The sequence below is a fragment of the Sorex araneus genome, chromosome 6, assembly GCF_027595985.1.
Source record: "Sorex araneus isolate mSorAra2 chromosome 6, mSorAra2.pri, whole genome shotgun sequence".
NCBI classification, from domain to species: Eukaryota; Metazoa; Chordata; class Mammalia; order Eulipotyphla; family Soricidae; genus Sorex; species Sorex araneus.
This window is the reverse complement of record NC_073307.1, coordinates 115673789-115693267: the sequence shown is the minus strand read 5'-3', so window position 1 is coordinate 115693267 and position 19479 is coordinate 115673789. Positions and strand designations below refer to the sequence as shown.

At 40.7% G+C, this 19479-nt stretch overlaps 1 protein-coding gene across 1 annotated transcript in view; it reads right to left on the bottom strand.

The window, feature by feature from the left end:
• The window catches only part of SPON1 (spondin 1), a 321507-nt gene that overhangs the window by 215356 nt on the left and 86672 nt on the right, over positions 1–19479 (bottom strand). Inside the window, exon 3 of the mRNA XM_004613582.2 lies at positions 17939–18072. Coding sequence (XP_004613639.1) covers positions 17939–18072 — 134 coding nt within the window. The remainder of the gene's footprint in view (positions 1–17938; positions 18073–19479) is intronic.

Here is a 19479-nt window from a genome sequence, read left to right as displayed (position 1 = left end):
GCTGCCTGCGCCACAGAAGCATGGTAGAGCTGTAAGAGTGAGTGGGAGACTCTGGCTCTCTTTCCACTGCCTCTGTTTGCTCTCACAGGTTTTCTGACTCCACAAGACAAGACTCAGTCCTGTGACATGACTCAGCCACCGGTGTGGTGGCCCTGTCACTCACCAATCACCACTCACCATTACCCCCTACAGACACCCCCCGCCCCCCACCCCACCCTTGTACTCTTGAAGGCATTTCTGATTAGTTGGGATGGTTTTCAGAATCTGGGTATAATTATCACAAAACAGCCTCTGACTTGAGAAAAGAAACATACACACACACACACACACACACACACACACACACACTCAGAGATATAAAAGAAATGGACGCTGGACCATGTAGGGGATGATAGCTTACCAATGCTGAACCCCAAACTGCAATTAGAGCAATTCTGATGTCATCGTTAATCATGCCGATTTATATTTTGAAAGGAAACCAAATGATGAATATAATGATTATTTCTGTTTCTGCTTCCCCCTCTCTTTCTCCTCAAAAATTGGCAACAGCACTAAAGTCAAATTAAACATCTGTTTGAAAAATAAGCCGGAGTGCTGATGACAGCTGCCCTGGACTTACAAATGCACCACAGCTGTCAAACTCTAAATTAACAATGATTTTCATTTATGAATAGTACAGGACTAAGATATAAAGGAGCTTTTTCTCCGATGTTTTCCTGGCTTCCATGGGCTGTTAAATGTGAAATGTTAGGGAAATGCCCAAGGAAAAATGTTGCTGAAATCAGCCCGCAATAATTAATCATGGAAGGAATGAGGGACGTTCTTTCTTCTTAGGTAATCTCATTGCTTCACTGATTTTAGGTTGGGGATTCTCCGTGGCAAGCATGCTTTTTGGGAGGCAAATAATTCAGGGACAGTTCTTTGATGATTAATAGCAAGTAAGGGGTGATGGATTGTGAGCATCTCTGAAGAAATGCCATCTTTGAGAACAGTGAGGACCATGTTATTTTATTGGCATCTTCTTGGGCTCCTGTCCCTACTTCTAGAAAACAAAGGAGCAAATGCCCAGGCATATGGCTTTGTTATACTGAGATGACATGCCAGGCATAAAATGATCAAATCATTCTGGTGACCTGTCACCAACTATAACGCTTAGAATGTGACAGACTGTTTCATACTTTTTGATTCTGTAGGACAATCTAGGTGTGGAATTCTTTCTTTGTCCTTTCCCACTCTTGTCCCAAAGTATTATTGGTTTTCCAGGAATGGAGTAAAACTCAGGACTAGAACAACACATCTATTCTATGAGTTGTTCATGAGTTTAAAAATGATACACACAGAGACTGAGCAATGTTGCGTTGATAAGATAGAGAATGGAAACTTCTGGCCCTGTTGCTAGAATATTGTTGGGATTCGTCCCTGGGTACTTGATTGCTTGGGAGAATCCCACTCTGTATGAATGGAAAGTTTCAAGGAAAATGAAGAGGAATATCCCTGGGGACAGAATGCAGATGGGTGATTGCCAGGAGCTGTGGGAGAGGAGTAGGAGAGAAATTATTTAATGGGTAATTACTTAGAAGCAATGGAAATATTTTGGAGCTAGACAGAGGTGGTGGCTGCACAACAGCGTGAATGTTCTAAATGCCACGAAAATGATAGCTCCAAAGCAGCGAATTTCATCTGATATAAATTTACTCTTATATATTAAAAACAAAACAAAACTGTCCACAGAGTCCAGATTGTGTCTGGATCCCTACTGACCAGGGTAAGAAATATTGGCAAGTCCTATTACCTCTTCCAGGGTGTGTGAGTGTGTTTGTGTATTGGGGTTCTTTTGTTGCTGCCTATACCCTGAAGCATAGTAGGGCATGCTACCCAGCTGTAGTCAGGCCCGAGTCAGTCATTGCTGGCACAGACCCTAGAGCAGGTTTCAGCCTCCTCCTGAGCTGCCCTTCCCGCCATGCCCGGGGCCTCCTCTGATGCCTGCACTTTGGTTTAATTCTTGCCAGTTTCCTCCCCTGAGAGCTGGATGTTGCACCTGGGACTCCAGTGCTAAATGAAACTGCTGCCCCAGTCTGCTCTCCTGGCACCATGCCACTGCCACCCTCCAGGACGCCCTGGCATCTGGAGCCCACCTGTTTGCTCGTAGGTCCTTGGGATGGGAAGCTTCCTGCCACGTGCTTTCCCCACAGTCATGGCTCTGGTCCTGCCACTTGCTTTCCCAAGAACCAGTCATTTCAGCTGGCGCAGGAGTTCCCACATGCTTTGCTGGTGGCTCCTGGCTGACTTCCTCCCGTTAGCATTGCTGAGGTCCTTGCTGGCCTCAAGAGAAAGCCAAGCTGATGTATGTATGGCAAAGGAGCCTGCGGGTCTTCTTAATACCCAGTGCCATAAAACTTGTGGGTAAGCAGCACCCTGGCCACATCAGATGCCCCCTAACCCTGCCAGTATCCTCTAACCACACAAAGCATCTCATGTGGGTTTTTAAATATTTTTTTACCTCCCAAGATAAAAAGAGTGGGTAAGCTCTATGAAGTTACAAAATATTATGAATGCTATCTAATTATTCTTTACGACTCATCTTCTCTTCCCACTAACAAGCTGTTCTCCTGCCAGGTCCTTCCTCTCTTCTTCCCTTCCTCCCTTCCTCTTCTGCTCTCCCTCCCTTCCTCTCTCCCATTCCCTCCTTCCCTCCCTCCCTCTCTCACTTCCTTCCTACCTTCCTTCTTTCCTTTCTTCCTACCTTCTTCCTGTTTTTGGACCTCGTGCAAGAGGTGCTGGGGTTGGAACCCAGGCTTCCCATATACAAATAAAAAGATCTAACCCTTTGAGCTCATCCAGGTGAGTTTTTATCTATTTTCTAAATAACTTGTATTTCCTCACTAGGAGAAAAAATTCTCCCTCACATCATCTTCCCCACAGAAAGTCCTCTAAACCCTGATTTACCAGAGATGGGATGTGCTCATCAATATAGCTTTATTATGATCCTTTAATAATATGGAACTTAGAATCAGGTAGAAGGTGCTTTGAGATGCAGCTTCATCCCTAAAATGATATAGTACCCTGAATGTAAATTCTCTAAATTTTTTGTCTTATCAACCAAGAGGGAACAACAGTGAATACTCTAGAGGATTTTGTGAGGATTAGGTAAGATGAAGCCTGCAGTTGTAGCACTGGGCAATAAATGTAAGTTATCTAGACTATCACTCATCCTAACTGAGGCACTGGAATCTCCATCCGCTGTCTACATCTTCTCAGACCAACTGTGACTCCAACTACTCTTTAAGTGACTAGCTCTGCCCCTCTGTAATAGCACGGTACACACTTGCCTATGTGCTTAATCTCTTGATTCCTGTCCCAGAACTTTTCTGGTACAAGCTGTGAATGAGATGAACCTTCACATGTGTGAGCCCAGAAGTACAGGGCAGTTAATAGTTGTGGGACACAATGATCAATGAATGATGGACACCAATGGAGAATGATTTTTTTCTTTCATCCCTGAGCACCCTGTTCTGAGACACATATCATTAAGCCTCACAAAAAGTACCAGTTGGATCAAGTACCAGTTGTTCCCAGTGAGTCAATGAGACGTACTAATCTCCACTCCACTGCCCTCAGCCTCCACTCCTGCTCCCTGGTTTTACTTCCCAAACAAGTGTCCTGTATACCAGCCCTTGACTTATCTGAACTTTCAGGAAAACATGGGTCAGAAATCAGCAGTAACTGCATTTCTAACACTGGGTTGTGCATCCAAGCAGGGGTCAGCATATTTTTCTCTAGAGCGCCAGAGAAGAAATATTTCTGGCTTTGCAGACCATCTGTTGTACCTTCTGTTTTTATTGCTGTAGCATGAAAATGGCCAGCAATAATATTCAAGTGAATGAACTGTGTTCCAATAAAACTTTATTTACAAAACAGGCAGTCAGCAGAATCTGACCTCGTAGGTGGTAGCTTAACAACCCCAGTCTTTAGGCCACCAACATGGATCCCTTTCTCCACAAAGTCCATCGACTTGTGTGTGGAAGAATATCCAGAAATGAGGCTAGAAACCTGGCTGGAATTTATCATGAAGTCTTGAATAACATGCTAAGGAATTTTGACTTTATTCTTTAATGTTTGAAAACACACAAAAAGTTCTTAGATCTGGTGGCACCTGCAGCTGAGAATAGGTTATTTGGCAAAAACAACCAAAAAATGTTTCTTTTTGACATTTTTGTGTAATCCAGTCATGTCAGAGGGCCATATCTCTTCTAGCTGCTCCAGCTTCACTGCCACAGGGAGCGACACTTCTATAACCTTGGACTACAGCATCAGGACAAAAACTCTTTATCTAATGCCCTTGTGGTCTGACGTCTTTTCACAATTCATAATATACTTGGATTTCAGAAAGATACTATAGTACAAAATTTCATAGACTTTGTCACTTCCCACCCCTCACCTTTAGGGTTTGTGGCAGCATCAATTATATTTAGTATTTGAACTCTTTGGATTTCAGAATTGCAGAAGCACTGCAAACTTGACTTGCTTGTTTGCATGGCATCCTTAGACTATGACACCTACACAGATGACCTAAAAAGTCCTCAGTGTTCACACACAGGAGACATTCAAAACATGGTATACCCTATTTCAAACATTAAATAAAATGAACAGACAAGAATGGCTGGAGCATAGAAGCTTTGAAGAATTCAGTGGAAGAAAACTGGTCATGGGTTCTGGGTCAGAGGATAAATACAATCCTTGATCAGAATTTTCAATTTATCTTTTACTCATAAAAGATTTTTTTTCAGTGTTGGCTCTCGGCCTCCTGAACATTGCAGGGGAGGACCCCATAGAAGATTTTTTAAATTATCATAGTTTAAGTTACATCACTACAATAGTGTTAATATTTATGGTTTTGATATACACAGTTAACCACACCTCACCACCACCAATGCCCAAGAATTTTCAACAGTATGTTACTTCTAGTCCACCTTATCATTCTTGCATACCCTCTCCCCACTTGTTTGGTAATCTCAATTTTGAAATTCAGGGTCAAGTGTTTGTTATAATTTGATACTCTTTGTTCCCTTATTTTGAATGAGATCACCCAGTATTTGTTCTTCTCCCTCTGACTTATTTTCTTAATTTTGCTGAAACTTATTTTGTGGAAACCCTCTAGTTCCACCCAAGTTGTAGAGAACTGCATAATTTCATCTATTTTTACAGCTTCAGAGTACTTCATTTTGTATATATGCCACAAAGTTGTGAATTCACCTGTCATTGGACATTAAGGTTTTTTCCATATCCTGACTATTATACAAAGTTCCACAATGAACAGAGGTATGCATAGATCTCTTTGAATTAATATTTTGTGTTTGGTATAGTTGCAAATAAAAGGGATTACTGGATTATGTGGGAGCTCTATTCTTATTTTTTCTGAAATCTTCATATGATTATCCATAAAGGTTGAACTAGACAACATTTTCATCAACAATGTATGAATTTTCACCACATCCCTATTCACTTGGGTTGTTTCCATTCTTTTTGATAAATGACATTCTCATTGGTGTGAGATGGTATCTTATTGTTTTGATTTACATTTTTCCAAAAACAAGTGACAATGAACACTTTTGCATATGTCTGCTGTCACTTTGGAATATGCTCCTCATGGTAGTGTCTGCTCATCTCCTCTTCCCGTTTTTTGATGAGGTTAGTAGTTACTTTGTTTTTGAGTTTTGTGATTGCTTTATATAACTTGGCTACTTTGATGTACTGTGTGCAGATGTTATTTCCCATTAAGTTGCATCTCTTATTTTAGCAGGAGTTTCTTTCACCACGTAAAACCTTTCAGGGGCTGAAGCAATACCACAGAGGGTAGAGTGTTTGTCTTGCATGTGGCTGACCTGGGTTCAATTCCTGGCATCTCAGATGGTCCCCCGAGCACCATCAAGAGTAATTCCTGAGTGCAGAGCCAGGAGTAATCCCTGAGCAATGCCAGTTGTGGCCCAAAAAGCAAACTGTCACTGTCATCCCGTTGCTCATTGATTTGCTTGAGCAGGTACCAGTAATGTCTCCTTTGTGAGACTGGTTGTTACTGTTTTTGGCATATAGAATACACCACAGGTAGCTTGCCAGGCTCTGCTGTGCGAGTGAGATACTCTCTGTAGCTTGCTGGGCTTTTCGAGAGGGGCGGAGGAATCAAACCCGGGTCAGCCACATGCAAGGCTGTGCTATCGCTCCAGCCCCCAAAAGCAAAAATAAATAAATAAACAAAAATAAAATCTTTTTTATTTGACTGGCTTCATCTGTTTATTATTTCTTTTGTCATATTTGCCAATAGAGTCATATAAATAAACACACCAGTCTATAATCTGGAGAACTATGATAATATTTTCCTCGATGTATTTTATGGATTCTGGTCTAATCTTGAGGACTTTTTTGTTTTGTTGTAGGGGGCTACAGCTGGCATTGTTTGGGGCTCACTCCTAGTTATGCACTCAGAGGTCAGTCCTGGCAGGGCTCAGGGGACCATATTCGGTATAGAGGATCAAACCAAGGTCGGCTGCGTGCAGAGCAAGTGCCCTATCCACTGACCTGTTGCTCTAGCCCCTAATCTCCAGATCTTGAACTCATTTTTAATTATCTTTTGTCCATGATGTGAGACGCAGATCCAATTTCTTTTCTTTTTTTTTGCATGTGGATATTTAATTTCCCCCAACACCATTAATTAAAGAATCATGCACTTCATGTACCCAGATTTTTGTCATAAGTTAACAAGCCACATATTTGAAGTTTTATAGTCATGCTCTCAATTCTATTGCAGTGGTCTGAGAGTCTATCTTGATTCCAGTACCACACCATTTAGGGTTGGAGAGGGGAATTGTGTCACACCTGGCTGTGCTCAGGGCTTACTTCTACTCTGTGCTCCGTCACACTTAGTGGTGTTTGAGGACCCATGTGAGGACACACTGCATCAGGGTCAGCTGAGTGCAAGGCAAGTGCCTAATCCCTATATTATCTCTCTGGCCCCTACCACACAATTTTGATTAGTATACCTTTATAGTTTAATTTATAGTCAGAACATATGATATCTCCCATTTTTCTTTTCTCAGAACAGTCTAGGATATGCAGGGAGTTTTATTACTTCATTCAAATTTTAGTAGAGTTGCTTCTAAGACTTTGAAGATGACTTTGGGCTTTATCTTGGAGATGACAATGATCTTTGTCCAAGTTTGTTAGGTAAGTGGCAAGGTTCATCTGGGAATGAGGACAGCAAGTCTTAAAAGAATGTGAGGAAAGGTCAAAGGACTAGAAATAGAATGAGAACATGGGAGTTTCCTGCAAAAGATTTGCAAGAAGTGTCTGTGAATAAGGAAGTAGACGTAAAGCAGTGATAGAAAAAAGTAGAAATAGATCTGGCAACTAGTACTGGGGGAGAGGAAGAAGTTGGAGCTAAACTGTCCCAACAGCATCAATCTGAGATGACAGACACCAGAAACCAAAAGTTTCTGTTTTACTCCCAGAGCAGTCATTTATTTATCCCATTACCTTCGGCAATCTACTTAACCACTCTATGCTTCAGTTTCCTCATACCTGTTATGTGTAGATTAAATAAGTGTTTGAAATGCACCTAGAACAGAGCTTAGCTCTAAGAAATTATCATTGCTTCTAACCAATGTTTCTTTCGTAAGGTTTACTTCCCCAAATGTTTCTCTAACTGATAAAGTATAGATGAATGGTAAAAATCTAAAAATAAGAGTACATAATAAAGCTATGGAAAGAGAGGACCACTTCAGGAAACTTGTGGGGACAGGAGTTTACTTCTGGTAATAAGGTGATGTAAACATTGGTTCTATTCACAATGACTTTTATTTCAAATAGTTGCTACTTTGCTATAATGGTTTACAGTATTCTTGCAGCTTTATAGCATGTCAGGGAAACTTTAAGTGCTGGCTCATTCATTTGTACAGAGAGGGCTCTAAGGAAAGCTGCTTGGAAACCCTATAATTTAGAAATGTTCAAATCTTTGCATCCAAATGGAAAATAGAAATGGTGTCAGGTTTGTGCCAAAAGGAAAGCGGTAATTGCTATCTGCTTCTCTTCCCAGCCCTCCTGGGCAAAGAACACAACCAACCAAGTGGGTTTCAGAGCTGTCATCTACAGACATTTAGCAGACTCTGCAGCTTATTCTCACAGACTGACTTCTCCCAGGAATATTACCCAGCCACTGCAACACAAATGCTCCTTTTTGCAAGTGAAGGTTCTCCAGCATAGTTGGCAACTCCCCTTTCATCTGTCCTAAATTTTGCAGCCAAGTTTAAGCATGCTTACAACTCTTTTTTTTCAGTGCTGGGGATTTTCACTTTATTTCTTGCATACAAGAAATAAACACATGCACATTTCCTATGAAGATCTCTCTCTCTCTCTCTCAAAAAAAAAAAGGAATGGAACTCTTATTAACCCATCAATACCACTTCTTTTCATTTAATATGAAAGTATTCATTCACAAAAGGAAATACACACATCTGTGTTCATCACAGAACTTAGTACAATAGCCAAGGTATGGAAACAATGCAAATGCCCAACACTGATGAATGGATTAAGAAGTTGTGGTATATATACACAACGAAATACTGTACAGATCTAAGAAAGAAGAAAATCATGCAATTTGCCACGACATGGATAGAACTAGAGGATATCATGCTGAGTGAAATCAGTCAGAAGAAAAGGGATAAAAAATAATAACTCTCATATAAAGATACACAGCAAGGCAGCAATTAAGGGCCAAAGGCAACATAATGGGGGAACTGATTCACACAACTAAGTTTATGTGTGTGGGGAGGAGAGGGGGGTGGGATTTGAAACAAGGAAGCAATGAGGACCTTGGGGGTTTGGGGAGGGAGGTGAGCACACTGGTGAATCATTTGTGTTGTTGGAATTATGTAGATGGGAAACATCATTAACAATATTGTAATCACAGAACCCCGATCAATAGAAAAAGTTTTAAAAAATAAGCAAGTAATCATAAAAATTCCCATTCTTTTCAGAATTACCTAGGTTTTAGAATAGTAAATGTTGGGCAAAGCAATAGTACAGCAGGTAGAGTGCTTGCCTTGCATGTGGCTGACCTGGGTTCAATTCCTGGTACCCCATGGGGTCCCTTGAGCAGCACCAGAAGTAATTTCTGAGTGCAGAGCCAGGAGTAACCCCTGAGCACCACTACATGTGGGTCCCTGACCCCTCAAAAGATTAGTAAGTGTAGTATATGTGGAGGATAATAGTGCCTCTTTAAAATATAGTAAGTACCACTAATAACATCTTGTTATAATATATCAATGTTGCTAATTTGTTTTTCAAATTTCCAAAATAAAAAGTTAGCAAGGGGGTCAGAGAATGTGCATGTCTCTTTAAAAATTCTTACTAATTCACTGTATCACTGTTATCCCGTTGCTCATCATTTGCTCGTGCAGGCACCAGTAACGTCTCCATTGTGAGACTTGTTGTTACTGTTTCTGGCATATCAGGTATGCCAATATGGGTAGCTTGCCAGGCTCTGCCGTGTGGGTGAGATACTCTCAGTAACTTGCAGGGCTCTCCAAGAGGGACGGAGGAATCGAACTCGGGTCAGCTGCGTGCAAGGCAAACACCCTACTCGCTGTGCTATTTTCTTATTTTAGTATAGCGATCTCCACATTGCTTTTCATAGAGTTGAACTAGGCGATATTCCCAGCAACAGCGGACAAAGATTACTTTCTCACCACAACTCCACCAACATTGTTTCCAGACTTTTTGAATTGTGCCATTCTCACATATCATTGAGATGAGATGAGATCTCTAGTTTATTTTGATTTGTATTTCCCTAGCGACCAAGAGCAATTTTTGATGTGCCTATTGTCTGTATGTCTTCTTCGGGAAGTGTTTATCCCTTTGCCCTATTTTTGATATGACTTTTGGATTTTTTTCTTTAAGTTTTGTGAGTGTTCTATAGATCTTGGATATTAGTTCTATCTAATATATTGTGTGCAAATAATCTCTCTATTCTGTAGATTGTCTTTTTCTTTTGTTTTGGTCATACCCAATGGCAAAGTTCAGGGCTTACTCCCAGCTCTTTGCTCAGGAATCACTCTAAAGAGGGCTCCAGGAATTGAACCTGAGTGAGCCATATGCAAGGCAAGGGCCTGCCAGCTGTACCTTCTCCAGCCTCAAGGTGTCTTTATATTATAACTCGAGTTTCTTTTGCTCTGTAGAAACTTTTAAATTTGCTCTAGTTCTATTAGTTTGTTTTTGGTTTTATTGTGTTTGCCTCTGTGGTCATCTTATTGAAAACACCTGCATGGCCAGTTTCCTGGCACGTTCTGGTGATGTTTTCTTCAGAGTACTTTATGGATTCTTGTCTAATTTCAAGGTCTTTAATCCACCCTTGCTGACTTTTAAATGAAACTTCTTTCCATTCTGTCACATCCACTGCTTAATCACCACTAATAGCGCCCTTGTTCTTCTTGAATTTCATTCGGTGGCTTAATCTTTTTTTTTTTTTTTTTTTTTTGCTTTTTGGGTCACACCCGGCGATGCACAGGGTCACTCCTGGCTGATGCACTCAGGAATCACCCTTGGTGGTGCTCAGGGGACCATATGGGATGCTGGGATTCGAACCCGGGTCGGCAGCGTGCAAGGCAAACGCCTTACCCTCTGTGCTATCACTCCAGCCCCTGGCTTAATCTTGACATTGGAGAACCTTTATGATTTAGCAATAGACTCTGGTCTTCAGAGGCCTTCAATTTCTCACCACTGTTTTTGCTCTGTCCTGTACCTGAAATAATTTTTTGTTTGTTTGTTTGTTTGGGGGCCACACCTGGTGGTGCTCAGGGTTTACTCCTGACTCTACACTCAAGGATCACTCCTAGTGGTATTTTGGAAACCATATGGAGTGCCAGGTATTAAACCCACATTGGCTGTGGGCAAGGCAAATGCCTTACCTGCTGTACTATTGTTCTGGTCCCTGAAATCATTTTCTTTAACTAAATTCATTACAGCCCTCAAGGTAAAGACTAATTTTTCTAAGTTCCAGGTTGAGCAGCGAATCATCAGTTCTATAGTGCCAGGAGTGGTCCTGGGTTGCTTGTGCATCACAAGGGGCAACCAGGCAAAAAAAAAAGTGTAAAATATATTTGAAATTTATAACTGGTGTTAATATGTGGACTATGTAAATATAACATTCAAATCCATGTGTTTTTTTTTAAATAAATTTATTTATTTTTAATTAATGAATCACCATGAGGGTACAGTTACGGATTTATACACATCTGTGCTTATGCTTCCCCCATACAAAGTTCGGGAACCCATCCCTTCACCAGTGCCCATATTCCACCACCAGTAAACTCAGCATCCCTCCCATCCTCCCCAATCCCATCTCCCCCCCACCCCACCCTGTCACTGTGGCAGGGCATTCCCTTCTGTTCTCTCCCTCTAATTAGCTATTGTGGTTTGCAATAAAGGTGTTGAGTGGCCACTGTGCTCAGTCTCTAGCCCTCATTCAGCCCGCAACTCCCTTCTCCCACATGGCCTTCGACTACATTATAGTTGGTGATCCCTTCTCTGAGTTGCCCTTTCCCCAGAATGTGAGGCCAGCCTCCTAGCCATGGAGTCAACCTCCTGGTAGTTGTTTCTACAATTCTTGGGTGTTAGTCTCCCGCTCTGTTATTCTATATGTCATAGATGAGTGCAATCTTTCTATGTCTGTCTCTCTCTTTCTGACTCATTTCACTTAGCATGAAACTTTTCATGCCGATCCACTTAAATAAAAAATTTGTGACCTCCTTTTTTCTAACAGCTGCATAGTATTCCATTGTATAGATGTACCAAAGTTTCCTCAACCAGTCATCCGTTCTAGGGCATTCGGGTTTTTTCCAGATTCTGGCTATTGTAAACAGTGCTGCGATGAACATACATGTGCAGATGCCATTTCGATTATACTTTTTTGCCTCTCTGGGATATATTCCCAGCAGTGGTATTGCTGGGTCAAATGGGAGCTCAATTTCTAATTTTTTGAGAATCGTCCATATTGTTTTCCAGAAGGGCTGAACCAGTGGGCATTCCCACCAGCAGTGTAGAAGGGTCCCTTTCTCGCCACATCCTCTCCAACAGCGGTTGCTTTTGTTCTTTTGGATGTGCGCTAGTCTCTGTGGTGTGAGGTGGTATCTTGTGGTTGTTTTGATCTGCATCTCTCTGATGATTAGTGATGTAGAGCACTTTTTCATGTGCCTTTTGGCCATTCGTATTTCTTCTTTGGTAAAGTTTCTGTTCATTTCTTCGCCCCATTTTTTGATGGGGTTGGATGTTTTCTTCTTGTAGAGTTCAACCAGTGCTTTATATACCATTGATATCAACCCCTTATCTGATGGGTATTGTGTAAATATCCTTTCCCATTCTGTAGATAGTCTTTGGGTTCTGGTCACTGTATCTTTTGCGGTGCAAAAGCTTTTTAGTTTAATGTAGTCCCATTTGTTGATCTCTGTTTTTACTAGATTGCTTAGTTCTGTGTCACCTTTGAAGATACCTTTATCTTCAATATCGTGGAGGGTTTTGCCGACCTTGTCTTCAATGTACCTTATGGTTTGTGGTCTAATGTTGAGGTCTTTAATCCATTTTGCAAATCCATGTGTTTTAAATATGTAAAATTATATACTTTATGTGTAAAGTTACATATAAAATAAATTTTATACATGAAGTTTTATATACTTGTATATTTAAATTCATGGCTGCTCGATATCTTATAGCCTACTTCTCCTCTGGGAGAACCTGGCAAAGTAGCAGGAGTTTCCTGCCCACATGGGACACCCTGGCAAGGTCCCCATGGTGTATTAATATGCCAAAACCAGTAACAATCTGGGTCTCATTCCCTTGACCCTGAAAGAGCCTCCAATGCTGCATCGTTGGAAAGGATGAGCAGAGAGAGGCATCTAAAATCTCAGGGCTAGGATGCATGGAGACGTTACTGAGACCACTAGAGAAATTCAACGATCAATGGGATGATGATGATGATGATGATGATATTTAAATATTTTAAAAATAAAAATTAAAAAGATTCTGTAATTAGAAAAATGGAAAAATTATTAATAAGCCGTTCACAGAAGATGTATCACTGTATCATTGTCATCCCATTTTTCATCGATTTACTCTAGTGGGCACCAGTAACATCTCCATTCGTCCCAGCCCTGAGATTTTAGCAGTCTCTCCTTACTCGTTTTTCCCAATGATTGGAGGCTCTTTCAGGGTCAGGGGAATGAGATCTGTTATTGTTACTGGTTTTGGCATATCAAATACTCCATGGGGAGCTCGCCAGGCTCTGCCACATGCAAGGTAAAGGCTCTATCCACTGTACTATCTCTCTGGGCAAGAATCTTTCATTAATTTTTCCTATTCTAGTTTATCTTCTTCTTCTTTGCCATATAAGATAAACTAAAATAGGAAAAATAAATGAAAAGATTCTTGCCCAAGAGATAGTACAGTGCATAGAACATTTACCTTGCATGTGGCTAACCCAGATTCTATCCATGGAATCCCACAGATTCCCTAAACACCACCTGGATTAATCCCTGATTGCAGAGCCAGAAGTAAGCCCTGAACACCACAGGGGTAACCCTCCCCCTCAAAAAGATTCTTAATATTACTAGTAATCAGGAAAATTTAAATTAGTATAAGATACTATTTTTAATGATCAATTTGGCAAAACTTTAAATATTGATAATATCAAGAATTTCTTAAGCAAGTAAGGAAATAGGCTTTCTTGTTCACAGTCAGAGAGTGTTTACATTGGCAAGATCTTGGAAGAAAAATCTGGAAATGTCTATTAAAATTATAAATGTGCATTGCCTATGATCACATTTCTTGGCAACTAACAGGGACAAAAACTTGCATATTTGCTCAAAACTTGCATATTAGGATGTTCAACATGAAATTATTTGCAACAATAAAAAACTGGAAACAATTTAAATGTATATAACTATAAATAATGCATTCCTAATACAGAGTATAGGCAACTGTGCTTTTACAAAAGAGATAGCTCTATATGTGCTGACCTGAAACTAATTCTAACACATTTTATTTTGTAAAAACTATGCAAATTTTGGGATACTATGTTGATCAGTGATTTTCAATTGCCACCACCGTTATACAAAGATTATAAACCACTGGTATAGGGTAGAACATGTTTTGTTACTTAAATGTATAAGAATGCCTGATAAAACTCTAAAGAGTATATACTAGGCTCCATCTAACATTTCTGGGTAGAAGAGTCTGGGATGGTAACATCAGGGATTTTTCACCTTTTTTATATTTTCTACATTGTTTGAAATTTTACAGTGTGAATGTACTTATTTTCTACCTATAAGATTATTTATTTTTATTTTGTTTTGGGTCACACCTGACTCTGCTCAGGGCTTACTCGAAGCTCTGTGCTCAGTGGTCTCTTGTGGCAGGACTTGGGGAACATATGGGTGCCAGGGATTGAATTCAGGTCAGCTGAATGCAAGGCAAGAGCGTTACTGGAAATACTATCTCTCTGAACCCTAAATTACTTCTTTAATGAATAGTTCAGCTTATAATTAATTCCTTAATAAATAAACAAGCATGAAAGAACAAAAGAACATGGACTTTAAAGTTTGAAAAAAACGTTACTTCAATAAACTTGCTTAATTCCCAAGAGCCTGTATACTCCTCAATAAAATGAGGGTAGATTGTTGTGAAGATTAAATTAGCTAAAGCCTGCTAGATGTGCAGCTGGGTTCCTGGTACACAACAATATCAGTGATATTTTATTTCTCTTCCATTTGACCCATGAGAACCTCAAGCACCAAGAACCTACCTCAACTGCCTGTATATACGCTGAAAGCAATAGAAACAAATAAAAGCTCAATTATGCTTTTTGAAAGAACGAATGAATAAGTCACATTTGTTCATCATTAATGGATAAACATATGTCCACATATGTTTATTGTTAATGGGTAAATAAGAGATGGCTTTCTGGCTTCCACTAGAAGATCAAATGTTTCTGGTTTGTGAGAACAATAAATCAAAGAAAACCAGCATCTCTGCCAGAGGGATAAGCGTTTTTAAGACAGGAAGACTCATCACTTAGATCTTACTTTTTCCAGCTATCTTCTTCGGAGCCCCAGGCTCCACAAAGTGATGGAGCTGCCAGTGGTGGGGGGGCGGGGGGAAGGGAAGCACCTGGAATGTGACGCAGTGGTGATAGAAAGTCCAGCTGGGAACCTAGACTCCAGGCTGATAAACTAGTTTCCCAGCTGATAATGCCTTAATTGTATTTTTACATGGACAGACATATATCAGTGACAAGAAAACTCTGGCCCCCAAACTTTGTAGTGACTCACTGTGACTCTAAACCACAAATTCAGCATTCAGAAGTCCAGACCTTTAGGTCTTGACCAATCGTGGCCAACTTTTCTTAGTTTTTATCATTACTGCCTCCCCTACTTGCAACTCAGGGTTTACCAGAGAAAGCCAAAAATGCTCTCCAATTCAGCCCATAGATCCTCCACTTTTAGATAACTGCTTTCCAGTTCTCCATTCCTACAACGCTGACTCAGAAAGTCCTGCAGGGAGAGGGTTGTAGGTGCTCAATGGTAGAGTACATGCATTGTCTTGTAGGTATAAGGACCTGAGTGCCCAGGACCACGTGCTGCTCCCCAGAAGAACCCCTGAGCATGGCCATGGTGACTCCTGAATATAGCCAGAAGTGGCCCCCACAACACCAAGGTTAGAATACACACACACACACACACACACACACACACACACACACATATATGTAAAAAGTATTGACAACCTCCCCTTCTTTTTAAATATAAAGGTTTCCTATTTCTGTCTTTGAGTCTCTGTCAAGTACTAGTGATGACAACTGACTCCATCAGTACATAGTACATAGCAAGCTCTGGAAAAAACTGCCTGTACCTGTTCTCATCTCAGTGGTCTTTTTTTTTTTTTTAATCTCCCTAAGGCCTTCTGCCACATTTAAACTAGACATTGGACACATGCTGTAGGTTGAATTTATATATGTTTCCATTAAAAATATTATACTGTTAAATTTTTGTTATTGTTTTGTTTTGGGGTCACAGCTGGCAGTGTTCAAGGGCTACTTCTGACAGAGTGCTGAGGGTCACACCAGGAGGGGTTCAGGGGACCATGCATGAGATGCAGAGGATCAAAGCCCTCCCTACTGCAGGTAAAACACGTGCACTAGTCCTTTGCGCTCTTTCCTTGACCCCTCTCCCCTGGCTAATTGATTGTTAATTACCACTGCAGATTAATGCCAGGAATCAAACTTCCCAAGAAATCTGAGGCTGCTCAACTTACATTAAGATAAGACAGAAATAATACCCGGATAGGTGGCAGCATAATGAAGCCAGACAAAGAAAGGGCTGAGTCTGGAAAATAGAGGTTTCCAAACATTTGTGTGAGCTTTGTTTCACAAGCTAGGCTCCACACATCCAGAAACTGCAGGAACTGGAATGCTTAAGTGGAATGTCTCCTTATCAACTTCTTCGCAGATGTAGGCTAGAGTCAAACCCATTATAGTACTGTTGAGATATCCGTGGGCAGAATTGCAGGCAAATAAAGCAGATACATAAATAAAGTCTTTAGGGTATTCTGTGGTAATGGAAAATGGTTGGGAAGATGGTTCCAGCTTCTCCCTGCATGGAAAAATGGCTTGGAGCACTTGGAATCCCCTCAGCTACTTATGCCTATTTACTTGCCTGAAATCTTAAAATTCTGAGTCTCTCTTTAAACAGTCTTTAAATCTATTTAAAATAGGTGAATGCTGTGCTTTTGTGCTTTTCAATTGGTAAATGTTAAAAAACATGTCAGCAAAAAACGGATCTCTGCATTCAAATACATTTGGGGAAAGTTGGCTGAAACCAAGTTAAAGAGATATCATTTTAGGAAGTCTTTGCAAAGCCTCCAATAAGTTAATGTGTATTATGAATATGAAGAGAGGAATGGTGTAGATGGGATCTCCCAAATCTTTTCAACCATGAAAACTGGTTTCCTTCACAACTCTTTACCCCTGAGCACCATTCGATATTATACAATTCTTTAGATACAGATTTGAGATACCTTTGAGGAATACTATTGGCTGGTAAAAACCTTTTATCAATTATTATAACTCACCAAAGGGAGGGACCATTAGCCAAATAGGAAAGGGCCCAAGAGAACCCTATATGTTTTTTATTTTTTATGTTTTTGGGCCCACATCTAGCGATATTCATGGGTTATTCCTGGCTCTGTGCACAGGAAATAATCCTGGCATTTTCCAGCTCCAAGAGAGCACTTTTTTCCTTTTTTTGGGTCACACCCAGCGATGCACAGGGGTTACTACTGGCTCTGCTCTCAGAAATTACTCCTGGAGGTGCTTGGGGGACCATATGGGATGCTGGGAATCGAACCTGTGTCGACCGCATGCCAGGTGACCTACCCTACCCACTGTGCTGTCGCTCCAGCCCCAAGAGAGCACTTTTGATGGAAGAAGGAAGACAGGACTATGAATCAGAGTCCAGGGATAATGGAGGTTATAGTCAAGGCTCAGGTAAACCTTGCACAGATGCTGGATATTAAATTCCAGTTAGAGAACAGTAAAAATCACCCTCACTTGGTTCATAACTTTTCTTTACCAGTCCCAGTACCAATATATCTAGGACACTGACAGTAGCCCAGAGAGTCATCTTGTTAGTTGTAAACTGAGATTCAGGCACAGAATTCTCTTTGCAGCCTATCAACAACAAGGACCACAGTCCCATTTTAGAAAGTCAAGATAACCGAGACCCAGGAAATGATGCAACAGATTTGATGCCCCCACAAAGCCACTTTCCTTTCTGCAACCACACCATTTGATAGGCCATGGGGAAAGGGAATGAAGAGTCATCAGGCACCCACATGCACTTACTTGAGAATCACACAGCCTGTTCCTGCTGGCGGTGCAATCCAGAACACCTGGATCCGTGTCCTCCTCCGAGGGGTGCTCTCTGTGACCGCTACAGGGCAGTTGCTCATAAATTGGGTTTCTTCTTCATCTATGATCTAAGACAAACCAAAGTAAAATAGCCACATTGAAACACAATGCCACCTGGGGAAGACTCAAGTTTCCAAGTTGACACTTCCCTAGTTTTATTTTTAAGCTTGTCATTTTGTGTTAGCCGTTCTATAACCTCAGACACTAGAATAATGCCTGGCATCAACTCCCAATTTAATACTTGTTGAATTAACGTGAAGGCAAGAGTTTGGCTCATGTTTCCTCTCTGTTCTCTGGTGTCAGCACCTTGAAGAACAGGCCACTAGGTGATAATTTGCTCATTTTCCTGGGACAATCTGTGTCCCATTCCAGAGGAGAATTAGGGATCGAAAATCCAAAACAAACAGTAGAGCTAGATTTTAAATGGAAAAAAAAAAAAAGAAATACACCTGTGAAGAACATACCAAAATACATAAAATATCTCTATTTTACCGCCCTGTTTACCCTCACAGTTTAACTTTTCTAATTTGTGTATTTTACTGCTATTCCCCCAAGTTAACCATCAAGTTTCCTATTATACTGCAAAAAATAAAAAGAGAGAAAGAGAAAGGGTTAGCCATTCCCGTTCCCCAAGGCTGTTTTAGCATTTTTTTTTTCTTACTTGCTTCAAGGTTGGCTGCCATTACCTGCTTATTCCCTTACATGAGCTATTTAAGGTGTAAGACTCTTTGTGAGATTGGGGGCGGGGAGGGAAGGGGATGAAGAATTATTCTAATGCAATGGGTCTGAAATAGAAACTCCAATAGTTTAGTAGTTGTATCATGAGCAGTGTTAATAGTAGTTACTATGTGAAACTGAGTTAAATCCTTTTTCTGAATTACTTAATCTTCAAATACAATTTAATGAGATCACCATAACCACATTGTGTTTAACTTTTAAAAATCATCTTCTTTAAAAAATAACACAGGGGGCTGGAGCAATAGCACAGCGGGCAGGGCATTTGCCTTGCATGCGGCTGACCTGGGTTCAATTCCCAGCATCCCATACGGTCCCCTGAGTACCACCAGGGGTAATTCCTGAGTGCATGAGACAGGAGTAACCTCTGAGCATCACCTGGTGTGACCCCAAAAAGCAAAAAAACAAACAAACAAAAAAAAGCAACTGTCAAAAAAACTCTTCAGTTTATCATGTTTCATCACTGGACAAAGAAAAGGCAATCTCATATTATATTTTATCTCTATCCTCTTTGTTTTACCTCTATTCTTTCCTACTATACCTACTCCTATTTCAGTCCTTCTAAAAATCACAATATAAATTCCATTAAATGATATAAAATTGTTTTTTAAGAGCCTCAAATCATTCATTCAAGGTTTTGATGAAGAAGTCTGACTATCTCGTTGGTGGGCAGCCACGCGGTCTTTTGACATCCCGTGGAATCTAGTCGGTAACAGCTCTAGCCCAGCGGTCGTCTCTGA